The sequence below is a fragment of the Elgaria multicarinata genome, chromosome 5, assembly GCF_023053635.1.
Source record: "Elgaria multicarinata webbii isolate HBS135686 ecotype San Diego chromosome 5, rElgMul1.1.pri, whole genome shotgun sequence".
In the NCBI taxonomy this organism is placed as follows: Eukaryota; Metazoa; Chordata; class Lepidosauria; order Squamata; family Anguidae; genus Elgaria; species Elgaria multicarinata.
In genome coordinates this window covers 50056985-50081183 of record NC_086175.1, presented here as the reverse complement: position 1 = coordinate 50081183, position 24199 = coordinate 50056985, and the positions used below count along the sequence as shown (strand labels likewise).

Genomic DNA, 24199 nt, shown 5'->3' with positions numbered 1-24199 from the left:
TAAAACAATTTATCCCTACCTTTCCATACAAAGTCAAAGCCCACATGACAAAAAACCCAAAAAACAAAACAAAACCCAGAGGAAACACATTAAAAGCTTATAATTGATTAAATCGTTACTGTCAACAAAATAACATTAGCAACTAAAACAGATCTAAACACTAAGTTCAGAGGGAAATAAAGCTGCCTCCAACAGAGACTTGAAAGGTCGGGCTTTACCACACATGGATAACATTCCACATCCTTACTGGGGCTTTTGCTTCCAGATTCTTTGTGGGATTATGATCGGCTTCTTTAGACAGGCAGACACATGCTATGATTTGGGGAATAACTTTCTATATGTTTCATTTTACAGCCACTAGGATGGTGCTGATGTTTTACTGCCATTACACCAAATAAAATGTAAGCGTTTCCTAGAGAGAGAAAATGGATTTTCCCCACATTTTACAATGTTGGGATAAAGGTCATAAACCACAGGAGGGGCCATGGAAGTTGATGATGTTCTATAAATGACCCATAGACTTCTGTGAGTAACCAATCTTGATCTAATCTTGATCTCCACTGGAGATATAATCCTCCAGTGGAGAGGCCCATAATAGTAAAAACACCAGGCAGGCAAGTAGGTCTGGTTCAAGCATTCCACGGGTATGGTGCCAGATATAAGGTGGCCCTATTACCCATTGCCATCTACCTAACATCTGAAGATAGAGGCACCAGGAACAGACATGGTTTTTTTATGGAAGGCATTTTTTTTTATGGAAAAGGCAGTTCTTCGCACCCCCAGAGTTCTGTTTTCAGACTACATTTTCTGAACAGGATATCTGTTGCGTAAAATATTACATAATACAATTGTCTCAGGCAAATAATTAGTAATGGTCGAGCTGAAATAAGTTATTGCTTGCAATGTATTTAAGATACTGCCATTACAAAGATTTATTGAGATTCTGTTCATTAGTGGCAACTATAGCAACTACATTCCACACCTCTACATAAACATAAAATTTAGGAGAAACACACTTAAACACACACACACACACACACACACATGCTTTTTAGAAACATTTTATATTAATGAACTCTGTTGTAGATGTGTGTGATTAGAAGGTCTCTAAGTTTGAAAGACGGTTCTTCAGTTTTCACCAAGTAAAATGTCATATTGCACAAATTCTCAATAAGAGGATGTATATAGAAATATAACACAGGGCATTTAGAGGTTGTATGATCTTCTGGAAGACAATATTTCTCTTTTCATTTGTTGGCAGTTTACACAACTGTGTTAGCTAAAATGAAAGACTGCATGTTAATATAAAAAATAGAAATGCATTATTTAAAACAATATTGTACAAAGATATTATAGCCTTGAATGCTGAAAGACACTTACTAGGGAGCAAGACACTTTCTAGGGAGCAAGCCCCATTGGACACAGTAGGATTTGCTTCCAAATAGACTTGCAAAGGATTGCACTGGAAACCCTCAGTTGGGGGAATTCCATGTACAGATCAGAGCTTAGATCCTCAGAAGGCACCACTGGTTTTTATAAGAGTATTTCATAACTTGTGTGACAGTTGTATTTGTTGTGGCTACACTAGTGATTCCTTCAGCAAATAGATTAAAGGTGAATATCAGATATGCATCCCTAAAAACCACGCTAATATAAGACCAACATTTAATAAAACTGTTTGTAGGCCAGCAGAATAGAGAAGATGAGGCACGATTTTTTTATGTTTGATGTGGAGTTATTCCCTTTCCCTTGAATTCTTTCAACAGAAGAGGTTAACCAAGTTTGCAATTTTATTATAGGCCGTTTTATCCAGTGGAAGCATGAATATATGTTTAGTTCTTTATAGCAAATATAGAACACATACTACAGGCATTCTTACCTCGTGGTTTAAAACAGTATCGCTTTTTCTTGTATGCAGAATAACTAGCGATTGTCCCAACAGTTAGCAGCAGAACTACAGCCACGACGGGAGATGTAATCTGAGCTGTCGTACTAGAATCCACTATTTGGGGTGATGTTGAGGGGGAAATAACCACACATCATCTTCACAAATACACAAATCTGTTCTGATTTAGAGTATAGAAAGGGGAGCAACAACACATTTTCTCTATTTCCTGAACTTGTGTTCATGTTGGAAAGTGAAGACTACTGAAAATGTGCAAAAAAAAAAAAAAACACCACCCCAAAACATGCAAATCCCTCCCAAATATTTTCATCCTTTAGCCTATTAAAGAAAAGGAACATTTTCAGTCAGTTGTTGTCATTGTTTGTTTGCAGCCCGCCTACTAACAGGGACTGGCCAGAGAGACCACATCATGCCAGTCCTTCTACAACTTCATTGGCTGCCAGTCCAAGTCCGGGCCCAATTCAAAGTGCTGGTATTGACATTCGAAGCCCTAAACGGCTTGGGGCCAGGTTATCTGAAGGAACACCTCCTCCCATAAGTGCCTGCCCAGACCTTAAGATCATCCACAGGGGTCCTTCTCTGTGAGCCCCTGCCGAAGGAAGTGAGGCAGGTGGCTACTAGGAGGAGGGCTTTCTCTGCTGTGGCACCCCAGCTGTGGAACGAGCTCCCCAGAGAGGTTCGCCTGGCACCTACACTGTACTCCTTCCATCGCCAGCTGAAGACCTTTTTATTTTCTCAGTATTTTAACACCTAATTTAACTTAAATTTAAACTTTGCTGTTTTAATCTCATATTTTAACCTATATCAATTTTTGCTGTGTGGTTTTATCCTGGTTGTGCTTTTTATATTGTATTTTGTATTTGTGTTTTTAAATTGTTGGTTGTTTTTATGCTCTTCATGGTTTTAATTTTTGTGAACCGCCCAGAGAGCTTCAACTATTGGGTGGTAGAAAAATGTAATAATAATAATAATAATAATAATAATAATAATAATAATAATAATAATAATAATAATAGACTAAATTTGTGTACTATTCTGGAAAGTTAAAAAAATCAGTCCAGAACTCTGTAGAATCTGCATGACTCAGAAAAAGCTGGTCTGCTATGAAATCCACATAGCAATCCAAACTCATTTGAATCCATTGCAGATTTTTCCTACATTCCTAACCCAAGGATGCAGTTTACTGGACAAACAACAGGTTAAGGGGCAAATAGCAGCCCGGCAAAGGGAGGAATTGGTGTATATACCAACCCTAATTGGGAACATATTCTCTGTGGCTTATTTTATCTTCAAAATAAAAGTAGTCAGTTTAAGGACACTTAAAGAAAAACATGTTTACCATAGTATAATTTTTGACCAATAATATGCCACAAAATAAAATCAGTATGCCAACCTTACCAAGATTCCCACCATGATCTGAAAAATGTTCGCTATCCCCTGAAAGAGTGGTAATAACATGATTATTTTGTGAACAGAAATGAATAAAGAAATAGCAAGACCGTAACAAGAGCTATCTAAATACATTCTGCATATTATTTGGTAAAAACAGATATAGCTGAAATTCTTTCTATTAGGAAGTTATTTCAATATTTTGTGTTTAATCCTCTGTCAGGGATAAGGATAATACTGCTAGTTTAATGGGTACGTTTTTGTATAGGCTATGGAAGAAGACTGCAAAACAAATTCTGACATCACTGCTATAATCACATAATACAAATACAGCCACCCCTTATTTCTGACTCTTACTTCAGCCATTCTGGCTGATTCAGTGGTAATTTTATCTAGATCCCTTGAGATATTGATTTAAAGTGCCTGCTACACCTTGGCACTACATAAAGAGCACATTGCTACATAACATGTAGCAGATGGCTTTGCTTCCTTGCTTGTTTACCATGCCATCCTATGCATGTTTAGCCAGAAGTAAGTCCCACTATGTTCAAAAGGAGTTTATTCCTTAGTCAGGTTGTTTAGTATTGCAGTCCAAGGAATCTGAAGCTATTGATCCATAGGTATCTTTCCATTGTGAACCTACTTTGCTTGTGCCTATTGACATATTCAAAGTTCAATGTGAGGGGGGTCATCAGAATAACAAATTCAAGGGCTCCCGCTCTTCTGGGTTCATAATGAGCTGAACCAACAACTTCACCAGAGTTCACCCCAGCTTGTAATGGGCTCAGCATCTGTCTGCCCCCTGGTTGCCCCCCCCTTTCCCAAGCAAACTGTTATGGGGTGGCTACATAAATACAGTAGTTAATAAAGAAAAGAGAAATTAATATCCAGGCAAATAAAGATGAGGCCTTCAGGCATCAGCCATCAGTGAGCACCACCATTTCCGCCTTTTTAGGAGTAACTTTGCTACACAGGATTTGGTATCCCAGGTCAAACACCAGTTCCAAAATACTGCTAGTTTCTCAGAAGATTTGATTCAAAAATGTTTTCTGGTGTTAATTCCAAGGTGAGAGATTCCATTTTGTCAAATTAGTATGTTAACTAATTGTGAGTCCTGCAAACCACAGTTTCGATATTCAAACGAAGCAGATAACCAGTGCAATGCAAAAAGAAGTTTCAAATTCCCTTCTCTTGGAGACAAGAAGGGCAGTGAGGGGCAGGTGAGCCTCAGGTTTACCTCAGTTCTTTCACATAACAGTAGAATATAACATAACAATAAACCATGGTTTGTTGTTACATCTGAATGCAGCCTATATGTATTTGGTACTGGGCAGGGGGATGTGTTGTATTCAATGGTGTCATTCTGTTCACAGAGAGCATTTGATCCAACAGAGGCTCCTGCATATGCAAGTGGGGAGGCAATTTCTTTTTACCAATTTCTGCTCTGCCTGGAAGCTCCCTGCTCTATTCAGATATAGATGCTCCCCCTCCCAACCCTCTGGATCAAATTTAGGGGGCTGCAACGGAATGGAGAACTGAGCAAAAATGGCCTTCCCCTTCCATTCTCATAATCTTACACTGTTTGAAAAAGCCTTCCATGAACAGAAGATCAGCACTGGATACAACCCATTATCATCAAAGGCATGTTGCCATATTGAGACAGAGGAAAACTGTAAACCAATAGAAAGAACCTATACAATACCTGCTGGCTGTGGAGGGTTCCCATCGTTGAGATCCAAGTCATTAATATAAACTAAAAAGATGAAATTAAGATGTTACTGTTTCTCTCCAAATGTTCTTCCCAAGTATTTCCTCTTCTTGTGGATCTTCAAAAACTATCTAATTATAGATCAGGACTAATACTCACATTTTATGCATAACTTCCTCTGATTACTCTACGAAATATTAAATTAGCTGTCTTTAACCTCAAAGAGTTGGATCCAGATTTATGCTGGATTAACTGCACTGATGGAACTGGACTCCCCCCCTTCCCACAGCAGCCCCTCCAAACATACCCCTCCCCAAAAATGCTATACAGAAAGTCAAGATTCACTGCTGAATATGGTGGGGAGAGGGAGATCCCCTAAAACTGGATGGAGGAAGCTTCCATGTCTGGAACCTTTCCATGGCTTGGGACCACAATACCTGATGGAACACCTCTCCCGACATGAACCTACCCGTACACTGCGCTCAACATCTAAGGTCCTCCTCCGAGTGCCTACTCCAAGGGAAGCTCGGAGGATGGCAACAAGGGAGAGGGCCTTTTCAGTGGTGGCCCCCCGACTGTGGAATGATCTCCCCGATGAGGCTCGCCTGGCGCCAACATTGTTATCTTTTCGGCGCCAGGTCAAGACTTTTCTCTTCTCCCAGGCATTTTTAACAGCTTTTTAACAGCATTTAACAACGTTAAGTTTGTTTTTAATGGACCCCACAATTGTTGTTTTTAAATGGATACTGTTGTTTTTATACTGTTTTTATGTGTGTGTGTGTGTTTTTAAATTGTATACTTTTAATGTTTACTATTTTTAAATGTTGTAAACCGCCCAGAGAGCTTCGGCTGTGGGGCGGTATATAAATGTAATTAAATAAATAAATAAACCTTTCCTATCACAGAAGGTTGCTTCATCTTGCAGAAGGCTGATCCTGGATCCAAACAATAGGTATTGTTCACACAACATGCTAATCCACACTCAGTGGTTGAGTGTGGGTTGTTTGAACCATGGATTGGCAGCACATTTTCCACAGGGTGGGTTAGCATGTTGTCTGAACACAGTGGCTTCTGAATCATGCAATGTGGCTTGTTAAATCGTACTTTACCGCGACTTTTGGATCAACGTCTGAGTTTGTACCGCATTATAGTTATGTGTAGTTGGGGGAGTTAAATCACATTTTGACATGTGGGCATAGCTTTGAGGGCAGGACAAAGTGACTGGCTGATTTCTCGCCTTCCCACCTATCGCGTCCTCCTCTGGCTACCCTGCATTTCTCCCTAGATGGGTGATTTCTCCCATCTTGGCACAACTTTGGAAAGGGAAAGGGAGACCAGAAGATGCTTAAAGCAGCATCATGGTCTCCTGACCTCCCCGCCCCCAAGACTGCCCCCTTTTCGCCCTCTCTGCGCTCCGTTTCTGAGCGTGGAGATGTAGTCGGTGCAGTGAAATCCACGCTGACTACAGGGAGGTGGGGGAGGGGGCAGAGAACACAGTTTCTGGGCTTCAAGTTTGGAGCCCTGTTCCTGACCTCATTTCCCATAACAGAGGAATCCTATGGCCCTCGAGACAGCGTTTAGTAAATTAGTAGCCATAGGATTGCTCCCTTAAAAAAAACAAAAAACACCAAGTTATCTCATCAGCATTTCCTAAACAGTTATGCATTTCTACCAACTTTCAAAAAGCTAAAAAAATAAATTTTAAAAAGTGGGGCGAGGAACACCAATAAAATACTAATCACTGAAGAAGCTGATAGAAATGTATCAATCAACAGAAATAATTCAGAAATCAGAATGAAGACCCTATTTTTAAATCCAAACTAGGGAAGTAATTCTTACCATCATTTCCATGCCCACCTGCTTGGGGTTTTATGTCAGGATACGGCTTAGGTGTGGGCTTGTTACCTATGGATGATAAACATTTCCAGAAATTTATCTATGACCAGAAATTAAATGGATATCAAGAAGGAGCACCACTATTAAATCTTCAATGTGAAAATAATTCTTACCATCATTTCCATGGCTACCTGGGTGTGGTCTTAAATCAGGGTACAGGTTAGGTCTGGGATTGTTACCTATTAATGATAAACATTTACAGAACTAGAACTGTGACCAAAAATTAAATGAGTATTAGAATGAGCACCACTATTTTAAATCTTAACTGTGGAAATATCTCTTACCATCATTTCCATGGCTACCTGGCTGTGGTCTTAAGTCAGGATACAGGTTAGGTCTGGGATTGTTACCTATTAATGATAAACATTTGTAGAACTAGAACTGTGAGCAGAAATTAAATGGGTATTAGAATGAGCACCATTATTTTAAATCTTAACTGTGGAAATATCTCTTACCATCATTCCCATGGCTACCTGGCTGTGGTCTTAAGTCAGGGTACAGGTTAGGTCTGGGATTGTTACCTATTAATGATAAACATTTCCATATATGAATATCTTCAGCATACTATTTCTTTTAAGAGCTAGTTTTCATGTAATGTTTTCAAAACGTGGAGTTGCTGAGAAAAGATGACCAAGCTTTGTTCCAGCATAAATGTGACACAAGCATTAACATTTCCAAAATTAGCAATATAAACTCAGGTTAGCCTCATGAGGACCGGGGAGGGGGAACAGGAGATCTCCACAGCAGCCATTCTGACAAGAAGCGAAAAGAATTATGGTGTTTTTTGTTTGGTTTTTGCTAGTATTCAAATTACAAGATTTTCTGAAGAAGCTCAGACTGACATAATATGGCCTACAAGTTTTTTTCCAGGTATGTTGTTTCCATTGCCAGATGAGGCATTTTGTGAAATGAGGTTTCACAATGAGGTTTAGAATTGGGGGGTTGTTCATTTTTTTTGTTTTTTTATTGCAAATTTAACAAAATAGGGTTAAGGACAGGGATTATTTCCCCAGCTGTAATCATGCAAACTCCACACCCACCCACCCCCACACACACACCCAAAAAAAACAGCAGCAAAAGATTGGGTTTGGCCATACATGGGGCTCATCTACACCAAGTAGGATATTCCACTATGAAAGTTGTATGAAAGTAGTATATAAAAGGCAGGAGCCACACTACTGCTTTATAGCAGTATTGAAGTGAACTTCAGTACCACTACTGCTTTATAGTGGTACTGAAGTGCACTGACAATTGTTGGAGCACATGACACATCTACACCAAGCAGGATATAACGCTATGAAAGTGGTATGAACATGGTATATGGTATGTATCAATGGGCCCCAACAGTTGTCAGTGCACTCAATACCACTATAAAGCAGTAGTGTGGCTCCTGCCTTTTATATACCACTTTCATAGTGGAATATCCTGCTTGGTGTAGATGAGCCCATAGAGTAGATCCATTGATTTCAATGGGTCTATTCTAAGTATGACTATATTTGGATCGAACAGGGGCATTTTATACATGAGGCTTAAGTTACCCTTGAGCCTCATGCTCACCATTTATATCAGTGTCTGAGGCCGCAGGCAAGAGTAGCAAATGCTCCATTAATCTTCACTTCTGCTTGAACCATGGCAGAGAAGAGTTCCCTCAGTCTCTCAGGGCTGGGAGGGTGGAAAGATCAGCACCTTCAGCAGAGGGACTGTCTGTTCCTCTCCTACAAGAGAGATCTTGGCTGCCAAGCACATCACAGGAACTTTCGAAAAACAAGCGGCTGCTTAAAATATGGGACACTATGTACTTCTATGGAAAAGGAGGGAAGAGGGAAAGCAATCCGTGCCCTCTTCCCTGGCCTCAGCTTCCACTATGAGGGCAACATTTTAATTTACTCCTTCTCTCTTTCACACCATTATCAATAATGAACGATTCATTTTACTCTTCCCCTGAACACCATCATATAAGCAGAATGACCAGTTATGAAAAGTGGTATTTCTTCATCAAAATCAGTAAGAAACATAATGCGGGCAGCGAGGGGACAGAAGACCAATCCTAACATTCCACTACCAGGGATATCTGTTCATTTGGAAGGTAAACTGTTGGGAAAGCTCCAACTGTAGGCCTGGATCTTATGTGCACAAACTTCAGCATTGTGGTTTCAATCGCACATATATGGCATGTGTATTTACTAGAGTAAATGCCATTTAACACTCACCCGCTGGTGGCTTTTTAGTAGCTGGAGCTGGTCTCGTAGTAACTAAAAAGAGAAACTAAATTTATTGTATCCATCTTATCCAAAGGTGGTTTATACTAAGATAACTATAGAATATATTTTTAAAACTTTTGATATGATTGAGGATGCAACCCTATCTCCAATTATCTGGAATTAAGCCCTGTTGAACTCAGTGGTACTTACTTTGGAGTAGACATGAATATGATTGTACTGTAAAACATGGTCAATCCTTTTCTTTAAAGTGCAGAGAACTCAAATGACTTTCTGGATTTATATTGTGTTATGTATTTTTGAATTAACAAGTCAATTGTCTTTGGTTATCCTTGGGTTCAACCAAGTGAAATCTTGTTTCATGACATTGAAAATTACGTTTAAATTAGCATCTGTTTACGGGCTCTGGAAGGACCTCTTTATAAGTAGCTTAGGAAAACATCAGCATGTACAAAAATGCACATGCACTGACTCCTTTGAATCTCAACTTTGCATTTTTGTCATAGCCAGAAGAGGGAGCTCTCCAGCAAGTCACATTAAACCTGCTCTTATTTTGGGCTATTGATGTTGAACTTAAGCACTTGTTTTCATATTTTAATTACTTGAATTGATTGTGTGCTTTATAAACTCTATCCAAGATCCCATATTTACTAGGGGTGTGCGAAGTGGGTCTTCTCCACCTTGAAATTAGAGCCAGAGCTCTGTTGATGTGATTCTCTGCCTTGATTTTAGAGCAGCTCCCCTTACTCCACCCCATCAGATTGCCCTTCGGAGAACTGCCCCTTTTCAGATAACCACTCTAATCAATGGAAATTAATCAAATGCTTACAGCTCCCTCATTTTAAAAGATAAAGATATAGAATTTGGCACAGTGATAGCTCTTAAGGAGGGCTTTAGCTCCACCAAGATTGAATCATATTGGTTCATGCCTTGATTTTTAGGAATTATTAAAATAGAAATTAACAAAAATGCTTATATCAGTGTAATTTTTACAGATAAAGAGATGGAGGTTTTTTCTTCTTCTTTTCTCTTTCCCCCCTTTTTATTGTGTATTTCAACAAAACAGAACAGGAAATACATCTTGAAAGGAAAAAACACACATACAGGAATAATAATCATTTTTCATCATGTGTACCATTCATTAAAAAAAATGAAAAAAAGAGATGGAACTTGGCAAAGTGATAGCTCTTAAGGGGGCTTTAGCCATGCCAAGTTTGAATCAGATTCATTCATGCCTTGATTTTTTAGGATTATTTTTTTTAATTCCCCACTCCAGCCTTCTCCAACCTGGTGCCCTCCAGATCTATTGGACTGAGCCCCTCGCCCCCCAGAAGCCCAGCCACTGAAATAAAGAGCCTGCCTGTGCCTGACTCAGGTGTAGAAGCATTCTCAATCACGATGCCAGCCAGCCTAGCAGCACTTTCACACTGTGGAAATGTGGGTGATCGACTTCTATGAGTCTGAGCAGAAACCCACTCCCTCTCCCCACCCACCCTGCCACAGCCAGAATCAGCAGCCAGTTAGTGTTTCCCACTCCCCCAAACACTGCAATTGGAGGAGAACATGGTCAGGGACACTGTGACAATTCTTAATTGGTTAACCACAGATGTCAATATCAAAGCTACTCCTCACCCCACTCAGCATCTTCCAAATATGGACACACACACACACACACACACACACAGAGAGAGAGAGAGAGAGAGAGAGAGAGAGAGAGAGAGAGAGAGAATTGATGCATGAAAAACAGTCTGATAATTTTAGATACTTTAGAAACTCCGATTGGGCATGTCTCCGCTCTGATATTAAGCAATGGATTTAGAAGTGGCCAATCTCCATTTTGGAAGGTCGAATGCTCCGCGGATGTTTGCAGTTACCAGATAATTCCTGGGTGGAGTGCACACCCCTAATATTTACCTCTATATAATTATTGCCAATTTAATCATTGGCCTAACATGAAAGAGGATTCACTTTGATTCAGTGTTTTTGCTATATAAATATTATCTTTATTTCCCCTGTATCCTTACCTGTATCAAGAGCATCTGCCAAGTCAAAGTCTTTGTCACCTGTCAAAAGAAAACAAACATTAAATCAAGAATTTTAAAGGATTTTGTGTCCTCCTTTCTTTCATTAACTGGTCTATGTATTACATGTTCCACATGATGGCATTGAAACCATCTTTGTATGTTCCACCCAAGCAGCTGTAATGTCTGCATATGCTTACTACATGGATCACTGCTGTTGGGTGGAGACTCTTCACAGTGCCTCTAGCCACTACAGGGAACATTCAGCAGTGAGGTAGGGATCCTCCATGTGATGATGTAAGTCAGGGGTGGCCCTACCATTAGGCAGCGTGAGGCACTCACCTCAGGCAACAGAATAAGGGGGTCAAGAAAAGGCAGCAAATTGTTAATTTGTTATTATTGTGTTTTTTTACTGTGAGGGAGGGGAAGAAATGGTTGTGGGGAATTTCTGCCTTGGCTGGCTATATACTTTGTCTTGGGTGGTTGGCGGTGGGGGCATTTGATGCTCTGCCCCAAGCAGCAAAGCAGCCCTGGAGTAAATAAGCCCTTCAAGACAGTACAGCCGATGCAGTGGAGGCTGTATTTCCTGGCGTGATGGATGCAAAATGTACACCAGCCTTAATGTAGATTTTGCTGGGAAATGCAAAGATGCCAGCCCTCAATGATACAAAGCTCGGCTGTTTTTTTCTCATGACTGATGAGAAACTGATGTACTCAATTCAAAACAGAACCTCTCGGAAATAAAACATAACCATCTCATTCATAAAATCACCCCGAACTCAATCCCTTCTAATGAGCATGGACCATGTGATGCAGCCACTAGAGTCTAGAAACCAACTTGACTGCAATTCTGAAATGCTTGTTTATACATACTCTAAATAAGATTAATGGGTTCATCCACAAAGGAATGGTTTTGTTTGCAGATATTGAATCCCCACACCTGATCCCAACCGGGGGGGGGGATGTTTTTGACAGTGACATTAGGTTGAGGCAAGCTTGTAAATGGAACACAAGATTGGTTCTTGAAGTCTCGACTTCTCCTTCAACTGCTCTGTTGCACAACATAATATCTAGTTTGCACTTCTGTTCTCAAATAGCATTCCCCTATCCCCACTGCATGGCAACCTTTTTTCGAAGCTAAACTGAGTTGCACAAACTGCAAATATCAGATGGGTCTGCCATTCAAAGGAAAAATGACAAAAATTCCTCTTGAAATACCCAATTCCTTGGACATGGCTGAAGTAACTATTTATAGATATTTACCACATGGGCTAGATCTTTACACCTTGATAGCGGTATTGAAGTGTACTGATAACTGTTGGGACATATTATGCATTCCATATACTGCTTTCATAGCATTATTTCCTGTTTTTTATTCCACATTATCAAAAATATCGCAACAAATGTCATTGTGTGTCCTACAAGGTATAAAAGCGCAAGAGGGATATAACGTTACTATGATAGGATCGTAATGATTGGACACATGGAGTGCTTTCAGACAGGAGGAAATCGCATTTCCTTACCATTGCTCTGCTTCCTGCTTCTCTTCCACATTTGAAATGAGCTGAACTAGACAGGAAGAGAGCAGGGACCACGTGGGCTGTAACTTAAAACCTCCCAGCTCATATAGTTGAGTGGGAACAGTGACATCTGATGTGTGTTTTATAGTGCAACTTTCAGAAGAATCAGGTTTTCCTAGGTTTGTTTTTAAATGGAATAACCAGGAAAAGGACCAGGAGATGCGCAGGAGGCTCATGATGTCGTCAAAATGACCCACAAACTTGTGTGAGTTTACCAGTCACAAGTGTGCTATAAATCAATCGTTTAAAGAAGCCCATGGATTATTGTCCTTGTGTTGTAAGTTTCTGCAACTCCACTTCATGTTCCTGTTGACAATCATAGTGACATGGAAACATACAAAGTGATGACAGCAATCTCTACAATAAGTAGTTCCAAATATCATGGCAAGGACAGGGCTTATTAGCTACAGAGTAGCCATGTTTGGCAACACACTGATGACAAGAACAATGTGTGCTCCAGCCCTGCCTCTCTCTATGGGAAATGTTTGTCTTAGTAGAATCTAGAAATAAACACACATGCGTGCACACACACCCCACAATGTTTAGCATTTCCTTTACTGTTGTGTGAAAACATTGGATTACATATAACTAAAAATCAAACCAATGTAATATGGAGGATCAGTTGGATGTGAGGAAATCAAGTTTCAGTCATAGCTTAGCTTCCTGGATAGCGTTGAGCAATGCAATATCTTTCATTCTAACTTATCTTCAAAAGGAGCTGTGTTGATAAATAAATTAAATAATCATATTTTCATTTTATCTTGTGCACCGCTCCAGAATTTTCAATGGGGAGCGGTATATAAATATTGTAAATAAACATGTACTTTCTCTGCATTTCTATATGTTTCATTATACAGCCACCAGAAGATGCTGTGGTATAGTGGAATTGTGCAATGAAACAGAGGGTTTGATGGCGCCATTAGAGATACATCAGACTTTCCCAGTTAAGGGGAGGGGACATGATAATAGTTGCAAAGCATGGGAGAGGCCCTGGATGATGATGACAACATCATGTAAAGGACCCACAAACTAACATGAGTGAGCAATCACAAACACTCAATGAAAGCCTTGTGTAGGAAGGCTCAAAGTGTGCTTCTTCCCACCTTGTCTGGGAATGAATCTTGAGAAGTGGTCAGGGACTAGAAAATCTATGTGTTCAAGAGAGACAGTGACAAGGGTGCTGGGTATGTAGAAGTTGGAGGATATGAGAAAGCTTAGGGACAGGGTGGCTAAAGGAATGGAGACAGATTTGGTGGTAGATTGAGAAGCACAAGAAGACACAACAGAGGGCTATGGAAAGGTGTAGGGAAATTATGCTTAAGCTAGTCATGTATAGAAAGGAGGGTGTTAAGAGAAAAAGAGCCAATCAGAAATGTGATAGTCCTAAAATCTCCTATAGGATCTAATCAAAGATTAGATTAAGGTTGCGAGCAAGTAGTCAAGGGTATAAGGCCCACTATCCGTGAGATAGTGGGCCAGGGTAATGAAAATTGAGAAGGAAGGACTAAATGTCCCCTATAGATTTGAAATAACTAGTCAAAACTTTGACCAAAAATTCAAGTGAAATGTGAAGATTTTCATACTTGAAAAGGACTCTACAAATCATTAATAATATTGTGGTGACATTTCCATTCATACCTCTTCCTGTCTGTGTTCTCTCCAATCTGTAATCTATTCATCATAATGCTATTTCAGCAAATGAAACATTAGGAAAGCCAAAGAACAATGACACATAGGAAATTTAGAAGCGGTACAAGTAACATAAGCTGTAACGATGGAATAATTTCACTTTAAGAGATAATAGAAACACTACTTTGGAAAAACGGATTAATGTGTTCTTGTAAAAGAGGGGGATCAAAATGATTTTTAGCATAGCAGCAGTCACATTACTGATCAAGAGGCAGTCATTTTTTAAAAAAGCCATTGTACTGAAAAGATGTGCAGCATTTCTGATCAGTGTTTTAGCAGCTATTTCTAGCTGCATTATTGTGAGCCTCCCTGAATTATGACACACACACACACCCCATGTTATCCATGTATATATCAGGATTGACCCTTACATTTATTTTGGATGTGAAAAAATGTCAGGAGGTAAATTTCCCAGACCAGATCTACACCAAGCAGGATATGACACTTTGAAAATGGTTTGAAAACTGTATATGGAATGTGTCCTGGGCCCCTACAGTTGTCACTACTGTTATAAACTGTTTAAAACAAGTAGTGTAGATCCTGCCGTGGTTATTACTCTTTTGAGTTGACAGAATTCAGAATTCAGTGAGATATAAGCAAGACCACCACTACCAATACTGACCAACTAATGCCAACTGATGACATCTGGGATTTCTCAAATCCCAGCAAACTTTTGATTTCACTGGATTCAGAACATGGTGAATGTTTGCTATCGAAAAACAGTTGGAGAATCAATGTGTTAAAGCTGCTGGAAAATATTGGTTTTTGTGGTGTTTTTTAGATTCCATGCTCTGATACATTGCACATATGTTGTGAAATCACAGGCCCACATGTATGGAAAATATGACTTTTGAGTTAAGACAGGGAGTAGTGAACCACAATCTGACCTCGCATCTGTGATGTGTCAGAACCTCACCACCACCACAATCATGTCACCACTTCTAAATCCGCCTCTAGAACCCATTGTGCTAGGGCAGACCAATAAAACAATTTGAATGCTAAGGTAACAACCTTTGAAAATATCTTAAGTCCTGGAGTATCCTGTAAACATTGTTCCAATCCAGGGATGTAAGGACAATTTACCTTCCCCAGCTGGTGTCCTCCAGATGTGCTGGACTGCAAGTCTCATAATTCCCAGCCAGCACTGGCTGGAAATTATGGGACTTGCAGTCTAACACATCTGGAGGACACCAGCCTGGGGAAGGTTTTCATAGATTCTATCATTATCTAAATCATCATATGGAACAGCTGGATGCATTCAAATCAACTTACTGGTAAAGGAAACCTTCAAAGAATGTGTTTTGCTCCACCCAGATGAGAATGCCCTAATTTTGCAATCTTGCAGGCTATATTAGCAGGTCTGAATAATCAGCTATGGTGAAAGCACAACAATACGGTTAGTTTCAGTTGACTAATCCCAGCGTCATGCAATTCAGACCCTTGTCTTACAAATGATACAGGGTGGGATGGTGGGGGGTTTGTAATGCAATTCCTTGTGCTCTCTGCAGATCCACAAAACTAGCTGATGTCAATGAGGTGATGGTACATTTATTTGGGAGACAACAAAGCTCCATTTTTGCCTGATGCACCACCAAGTATCACAGGAGTAAACACCATAGCCCTAAGAACATAAGAAGTGCCCTGATGGATCAGACCGAGGGTCCATCTAGTCCAGCACTCTGTTCACACAGTGGCCAACCAGCCATCGGCCAGGGACGAACAAAAGCAGGGCACGGTGCAGCAGCACCCTCCCACCCATGTTTCCTGGTGTGCACAGACTTGCTGCTTCTGATACTGGAATTGCCACAGGCCCTCCTTAGCAATATATAGTCATAACGTGATACATATTTAGTGTGTATCACAGATATGATAATAAATTTAGCTTCTTCTCTGCTGCAATTTAGCATTTCATCCCAAGGCTGGTACACAAAGGGGCAATTGAATTCCTACAGTTAAACATTCCTTCTATCTTGGAAGTGGTTATGCTTGTTATTTATTTATTTATTTATTTATTGCATAAATATCTTCTGCTATATCTGACAAGATTTCTGAGCGTTGAACAATGCAGAGAAGTAAAGAACAAAAGTGGAGAAATAAAAATGTTGACAATCAGATGATGGTGGTCAGTCAGGAAAGGCCTGTTTAAATTAGTGCTGTGCCAAAAATTTATCCTACATTTCCCCCTTCCTACCATTCTCATTCAATTTGATAAAAAGGAAATTGCTATCAAAAAGAAATTCAAAGGAGAAGAAAACTTTGCAGAAATTCTCATGGGTTGGGTTCAGGGTTCTTGTGGTTACCTTACTTATGAAGTGGCCAGGAAGTGTGTCTGTGTCCTGCCTTTCAGTGTACAGTCATCACTTTGGCAGCCTGTAGCCTCCTCAGCTTCCTGCACTTTAATTAATGTCCAGGGAAAGAAAGACATCACAAGGTAATTCCTTTCATAGGGCTTTTTCAAGTCACAAAGCACAGGCAGACTAGGGGCTCATCTATACTAAGAAGGATATTCCACTATGAAAGTGGTATGAAAGCAGTATATAAAAGGCAGGAGCCACACTACTGCTTTATAGTGGTATTGAAGTGCACTGACAACTGTTGGGGACCATAGACATAGAGCATATACTGCTATCATACCACTTTCAGAGTGTTATATCCTGCTTGGTGTAGATGTGTCAATGGGCCCCAACAGTTGTCAGTGCACTTCAGTACCGCTATAAAGCAGTAGTGTGGCTCCCGACTTTTATATACCACTTTCATACCGCTTTCATAGCGGAATATCCTGCTTGGTGTAGATGAGCCCTAGGAGGCTGCAGAGCAATGTAGAGATAAGTAATAGAAAGATAAAACTGTATACAGCGCCCTTGACCGCTCCCTGTGATTACGTATGCTCAGAAGGAAAGGAAAGGAACCTCTCGTGCAAGCACTGAGTCATTACTGACTCTTGGAGGGACGCCAGCTTTCCCTGATGTTTTCTTGGCAGGCCTTATAGCGGGGTGGTTTGCCGTTGCCTTCCCCGGCCGTTATTACCTAACTGGGTACTCATTTTACCGACCTCGGGAGGATGGAAGGCTGAGTCGACCCGAGCCGGCTGCCTGAAACCAGCTTCCGCTGGGATCGAACTCAGGCCGTGGGGAGAGTTTCAGCTGCAGAAACTGCTGCTTTACCGCTCTGCGCCACACGAGGCTCTATGCTCAAAAACACCACCAAAATAAATTCAGTTATAAAATGCCCTGAGAATGAGGCAGTAAATGAAAGCCTCTTCCTTAGCAGAAGAAAACTTTCTGGAAATTTGAGGGCAGATTGGCACAGCACTAGTTCCATCTGTTCCCTGGAACTAGGCACAACACTGCCTTTCTCAACCAGCATTGTGGAGAATGCAAAATTGGGCCTTTACTGCCAAAATAACTGCTGCTGTGGCAACTTGCAGTCACAGAGCATGTAAAAAAAAAAAAAACTTAGGGAAAATGAACAAAGCTGTCCTACAAGCCTTGCCTGTGAGAATCCATTGGAGAATTTTTCCTCCGTCTGGAGAAATTAGGTATATCCAATTTTTCTGCCCACAAATACGGTGATTAATTTTGAGAGGGCATTTTTGCACAGCTCTTATTTAAATAAAAATGTCTTCAGCTGGCGCCGAAAATAAAACATCAGTGCCTGGCTGACATCAAGAGGTATGGAGATCCAAACAGTACAGGCTATACTCCGAGTGGATTCCAAACAGACCAAAGTTCAATCTGGAACTAGGGATGTTGGAGGAATCCGGTCGGGGAGTGAAGCTCACCAAGCTTTAGCCAGCAAACCCCCACCCCCGGACTTTGGCTCACTTTTCTGCTCATGGTCTTCCTGGTTCTAACAATTTAAGCTCCACCCGACAAGCGATTTACTACACGCTCATTACTGGGCATTCATGAATTACTCACATGACATCTTCCGCCCCCTGTGGGGCCAGATCTACACCAAACAGGATATCACACTTTGAAAACGTTTTGAAAACTGTGGATGGAGTGTGTCCTGGGCCCCAACAGTTGTCAATACTGTTATAAACCATTTTAAAGCAGTAGTGTAGATCCCGCCCTGGCCATTATTGCGCTGCAAAAACCCCTCATTAAGTCCGGTTGCTGCTCTCTCCTACCGGCCTGAATAGAGCTAATTACTTCCTGTTTTCAGGAAGTGATGTGGGAGCAGCGACAGAAGAAGCAACGGGAGCCATGCATTTGACTACATGTGATGGGGTTTTATTATCTGTGTAAAGCAGTTTGCCCAAATAGCAACTGCAATTTGTGCAAATTGATTTTTACACAAAGAGTTCGTGAATTTCAGGAACAAACCCTGGCTCTGCAAAGCAAGTCCAGAGAACCACAGGAGTCTGTCAGGCCCTGAAAGGGCCAGTTTGCCAGGTGATAGACATCCCTATGTGGAACCACCAGGAGCATTTCATCTGATGATCTCAGGGATCAGGCAGGCTGTTAAGGGAGACGATGTTCCCTCATTGGGCTTTATACACCAGGGACAAAACTTTAAACCTGGTCTGGTAGCAAATAGGCAGCCAGTGTCATTTCCTCAGTAGAGGTGTTATATACTGAAAATGGGCTCCATTCTGCACTAGCTACAGCTTCTGGACCAATATTAAGTGCAGCCTTCCAGTAAACTAGTCTTGAGGTTATTAGTGCCTGTACCACTGTGGCCAAACTATTTTGGAGGGATTTCCTCTATAATAAAATAAATTCTACACCACAAGTTTAATTGTTAGGTGTAAAGACGCCCAGTTTTTACAAGGCAGAGAGGTTGGTTACTGGTTTCCAGTTCTTTATACACCTAAAGTTTGAAACCAAGCTCAGTCCATAAACATAATAAAAACCTGAGGTTTATATGGCCCTGGACCCCAAAAAAAGCACTGGCCTATCCTGTTTCATATATCTCCAAAACTGAGAAGCTGTCCTCTTTGTGATCCACCATATGTCTCTCCAATCAAGATTATTGATTTTGTGCAAGACTGTTTAATGAGGATTGAGTACAGATGAAAACTGCAAATACAGAACTCAGGGACTGCAACCCAAACTAAGTTTTGGGCTAGCCCACATTGGCACTTCTAGGAGAGTGTCCTCTATGAGATGGCATAAAATTGTGCCTGGCTTTATTAAGGTGGAAGGCATTGCCTCGGAGCATAGAAGCGATAGCGAGGCAGCCTGATTCACCTCCGGAAAAGGCGGAGGAGAAGCGAGTCAGGGGGCTATGGATCGAAGCAAAGAGTATCGCCTCGATCCGGAGCTCCGAACGCAGGTAAGTGTGGGGGGAGGGGGACTCAGCTGGCACTGCCAGCCGCAGTCTCTGCGGTGATGGCGATGGAACCAGGTAAGGGGGCAGGGAGGAGGGAGGCTTGCCTGTGTCCATCACGGTCTATCGCAGGCTTCATTTGAGGCCCCAGCTTCAAGAAGAAGAGGCTGTGGCCTTGTCTTCCGCTTGAAGCCGGGAACTCAATTGAAGCCCGCGACGGACCGCGACGGACGCAGGTAAGGTGGGTTTTTTTGGCCTACCTGGCACTGCTGGCGCTGCCATCCATACGGCAACAGCGGCAGTGGAGCCAGGTAAGGGGGCAGGGAGGAGGGAGGCTTATCTGCGTCCGTTGCGGGCTTCAATTGAGGCCCCGGTTGAAGCCGGAAGTGAAGGCCGAGGCCTCTTCCGGCTTCAAGCCGGGGCCTCAATTGAAGCCCGCGACGACAGACACAGGTAAGGGGTTGGGTGGGTGTCTTACCTGGCAGTGACGGAGCCGGATCTCACTCCGCAGAGCGGGGGACAGGCGAATCGGCCCAAAAAAGATCGGGCCCGATTTGAAAGTTCCAGATAGGGCCACGAAGTGGATCGGGGGGTCCGCGCAGAGCCCTAGTATATGGTATGTCTCAATGGGCCCCAACAGTTGTCAGTGCACTTCAGTACCACTATAAAGCAGTCATGTGGCTCCTGCCTTTTATATACCACTTTCATAGTGGAATATCCTGCTTGGTGTACATGAGCCCACTAAGCCATAATCTTTAGCTCAAAATGTTTGACTATCATTGCTTAGTGTGTTTTCTGAACAGGGTCACTAAAACACACCATTCTGCATACAGGGCTGCCTGTGCATATGAAAAGCACTCAGAGTTATATAAAGGAGGCAACTCCCAGAACAAGAAAGTCCACATACCAGACTTAATTAGTGTTAATCAGATGCCTGCAACTCTTAGAATGAAGAATTTGGATTCATAAGATCGAATAAATTGTCCTTCTTTGCTGAACTCAAACATACCTTCTTCCCTGCAACATTGTCCTTCTTTCTATCATTCATTGTTTGGGTTACATGATATTATGGCTCATCTTGTAAAAACTGGATTCCCTTTTGTGAATTAATAGTATTTATATCATTTTAGGGTTCAGTCCTATGCCTGTGTAGACAGAAAAAAGTCCTACAATTCCCAGTCGTGTTTCAGTTGTGTGGGGATGCTGGGAGTTGTAGGACATTTTCCATCTAAACATTAATAGGATTGTGTTCTAAACAAATTTCATAATATAAAAGCTTATATTTTAAATAGGTTTTAAAATACAGGATTAAGAAAAATAATTTGTACAGAAATGCTCAAATAAACTAGATCATGATTGTCCAAGCTACACAATATGATTAAAGCACCTGGATTTGTACAAAGGTGAATTCTTTTTCAGTCTAGAAAGCTAACCTAGCTAAATTGTATTCCTCTTACTTCTCATTTAGATTAAAAACAAAACAAAACTATTTTGCAATCCAGAGCTAGTATAGAACACCCGTTGCAGGCTACAGCAGACTGCCTTCGGTTTTCACTGCTTCCATAGTTGGCAATGGGAAAGCTGTGTCTATGCCTATAAGCTTGATGGATTGACATAGGCGTGCACAGCGCATTTCATTAGGATGGGCACCGAGGGAATTTTTTTTTAAAAAGGTGAACATTTATTGAATACTCAATCATAAATTACATTATTCTTATTCATTCATTTATTAAAGACGGTAGACATTGATGTCCTACTCTGGGTTTGGCTTGCCTGAGCATGGAAGAGCCATTGCAGGTGGGGAGGGGAATGAGGAGTCACTCCTCAAGCCCTAGCACTGGTGGGGCTTTGCAGTGACACTGTCCAGGGGACGGGCTTACGAGGCAATAGTAGCCTTCTGGGTCCCTCCTCCTAGCCTCTTTGAAGTGTGGCTCCTAGCAGTGAGGCTCCCGGCAGAGCGATTCCTTTTTGCTCCTGCTGCTGAAAGCAAGGGTGTGTTGTCAGGGGCGGCAGCAACAGAGCAACCAGAGGGCAGCCAGAAGTCTGTTCCCGCTACATCTGGATCCCCCTCTGGATCCTTATTCAACGGCCCCTTCAATTCAGCACTTATTGCTTGAGACATTAGGGTGTGCCTAGGCACATCCCTTGCGCACACCTATGTGGATTGGACAGCCAACATCTGAATTAAAAGGTAAATGAATGAGATAACACTGTAAACTAAAGATGAATGGTACTGTTCAAATTAGAACTTATTACCTGACATGGGTACTAGTCCAGATGGCTACATGCTACCTCCAGTATCAGAGCCAGTATGCCTATGTACACCAGTTGCTGAAGCACATGGGTGGAAGGATAGCATTGCACTCATGTCCTACTTGTGGGATTCCTGTGAGCAGCTGGTTGGCCACTGAGTAAACAGCATACTAGACTATATGGATTCTTGGTCTATAATGTAAGTAAGAAGTTACAATGATCCTGTTCAGAGGGCACACTAAGCCATGGTAGTTAAGCATTTTGAGCTAAACATTATGGCTTAGCGTGACATGTGAACCGTTTCTAACCATGGTGGCTGCATAATCATGCTTTAAACACGCTCACTAAGCATCTGCTGCAAAAGGGATGGTGGCCTAACGATGGCTCAGCATGTTGTCCGAACAGGCCCAATATTTCAGTTTACCATAAATAAAAAAAATCTAAAATGAATATTGCCCAAGTTACATAGGTCATGTTGTAAGCCGGGCTTTTCCAATTGTGTTATTTCAGATCATCTATAATTACAGCCAAGCACAGTACTATTAAGTAACAATTCTAACATACTACTATTAGAGCATGGTAGCTTTTTCCTTGGACTACAGGCATCTGTTGGAAAAACTTTTATGGCACAATCATGTCTACTGAAAAGTAAGCCCCATTGCTTTCAATGGGACTTACTACCAGGTAAATGGGATCATAGAATTACAGTGTTATTTTTATTTTGTCTTATTGGGGACCAAAGGAAAATACACCAGTATGCAAGATAAAACTAATTAAACCCCTATCTGATTCTTTTAGCTCACTTGAATTGTATTGCTATACTTTATTTATTAACATTTATAGACTGTCTTTCAGCTGGAGTTTGTTCACAGGGCTATTTATAACAATTTACTAACACAAATTATATCTATAGATATAGATATATCAAAATGAAAAAAACTCTGCTAAAAATAAGAAAACAAATAGAAATGTTTGATCTCAGTCCTGAAAGTAGGTCTAAAACCTGACTGAAAGGGATCTAGATAATCAGCTTCATCCAATAGTGCCTGAGAGCTGTCAAGCTGCCACGCTCTTGAATCTTTACTCCAAAATGACAGATCGGGAATTGGCCCATAAGTCATCCACGGCAGCCGGATCCAAAGATGGTGTTTTCTCAACAAGAGACAACCCACTACCTCCTTCAATCTCATTCTGAATAGATTATAATAAGAAGTGCTGTATTATACTGTAACGAAATCTTATTTAAAACATTTACAGAGGTTTCAAACCCCTTTAAAAACTTAACCCTTAAATAGAGTTGTGGTTTTATAAGTGTTAAAAATGTGCTCAATCAAAATAACCAGAGGGGCATGCCTTAATGTGAACAAGATCCCACTGCTCTTGCCCCAGTTTTGAATGCCAAGTATCAAATACAGAATACATGAATGTAGTGCCTCTGACCATGTACAGAGTGCCTCTCACACAACTGAGTAGCTGTTGCTTCCCCAGAGCACCTGCTTTTCAAGCAACTTTTCATTTTAGAAATTAAAAACTGATAGTACAACACCGTTCACAAATTATCTAGAAAAATGGGATTTAACACTTCATTTATTCCCCCCCCCCCCAATAGTGCCAAACTGGAAAAGTGCCCAATGGCCTTACCTGCAACAGTGAGGAGAAAACAACCTGCACACAAAATGGCAGCTGCCAACTTCACCATGGTTTTGTATTCCGCCTTCTCTCTTTTTTGTCTGAAGCAGGTAAAGATGCTAAAGCTCTACAAGTTGTTGTTCGTTTTTAAAGAAAACACTTAACAGGTAAATATATACTGCCCATTCAACAACAAACAGCTTCCAGTCTTGACATTGTTCTAAATGCCCACATCACACATGGAAGAAAAAGTTGGGAAAGCACCTGAACCCAGTCACAGAAGTATCCTAGTCAAATAGTCGATGGCTGTATTCTGCAGCCACCGCATATCTTCCTGTCTCTCACACACCTCTTTCCATTGACCTATGAACAAAAGGCAGGTAGGTTGAGAAAAGGGAAGGCCAAGCTGCTTTCAGCCAGTCAAACAGCACAAACGAACACTTTCCCCATCTCACCTCCCTTCCCGCAAACACCCAGCACTTAGAAATAATTATATGATTATACATCCAAACAAGGTGTGGCATAAATATGCTCTGTTCTAGTCCACAACAGAGGGAATTTTTTGTGTGACGTGATCTCTAGCAGCATGTTGTAAAACTAACAAACTTGAGAGGAGGGGTTTTCAGATTCTCCTT

At 41.2% G+C, this 24199-nt stretch overlaps 1 protein-coding gene across 5 annotated transcripts; it reads right to left on the bottom strand.

Moving 5' to 3' along the window:
- Positions 1-760: 760 nt before the first annotated feature.
- On the bottom strand, positions 761-23937 carry LOC134398810 (glycoprotein Xg-like). 5 transcript variants are annotated; one of them, XM_063126338.1, is made up of 11 exons: positions 23577-23937; positions 11143-11181; positions 9110-9151; positions 7355-7420; positions 7184-7249; positions 7013-7078; positions 6843-6908; positions 4998-5048; positions 3305-3343; positions 1880-2002; positions 761-1279 (listed from the first exon to the last, which is right to left on the bottom strand). In XM_063126338.1, exons 1-11 carry the CDS (start codon positions 23632-23634, stop codon positions 1263-1265), a joined length of 633 nt encoding a protein of 210 aa, XP_062982408.1. In that variant the 5' UTR covers positions 23635-23937; the 3' UTR covers positions 761-1262. The 5 variants fall into 5 exon arrangements, with proteins under 5 accessions (XP_062982408.1, XP_062982410.1, XP_062982409.1 ...); XM_063126340.1 differs by lacking the exon at positions 6843-6908; XM_063126339.1 differs by lacking the exon at positions 7013-7078.
- Positions 23938-24199: the final 262 nt, after the last annotated feature.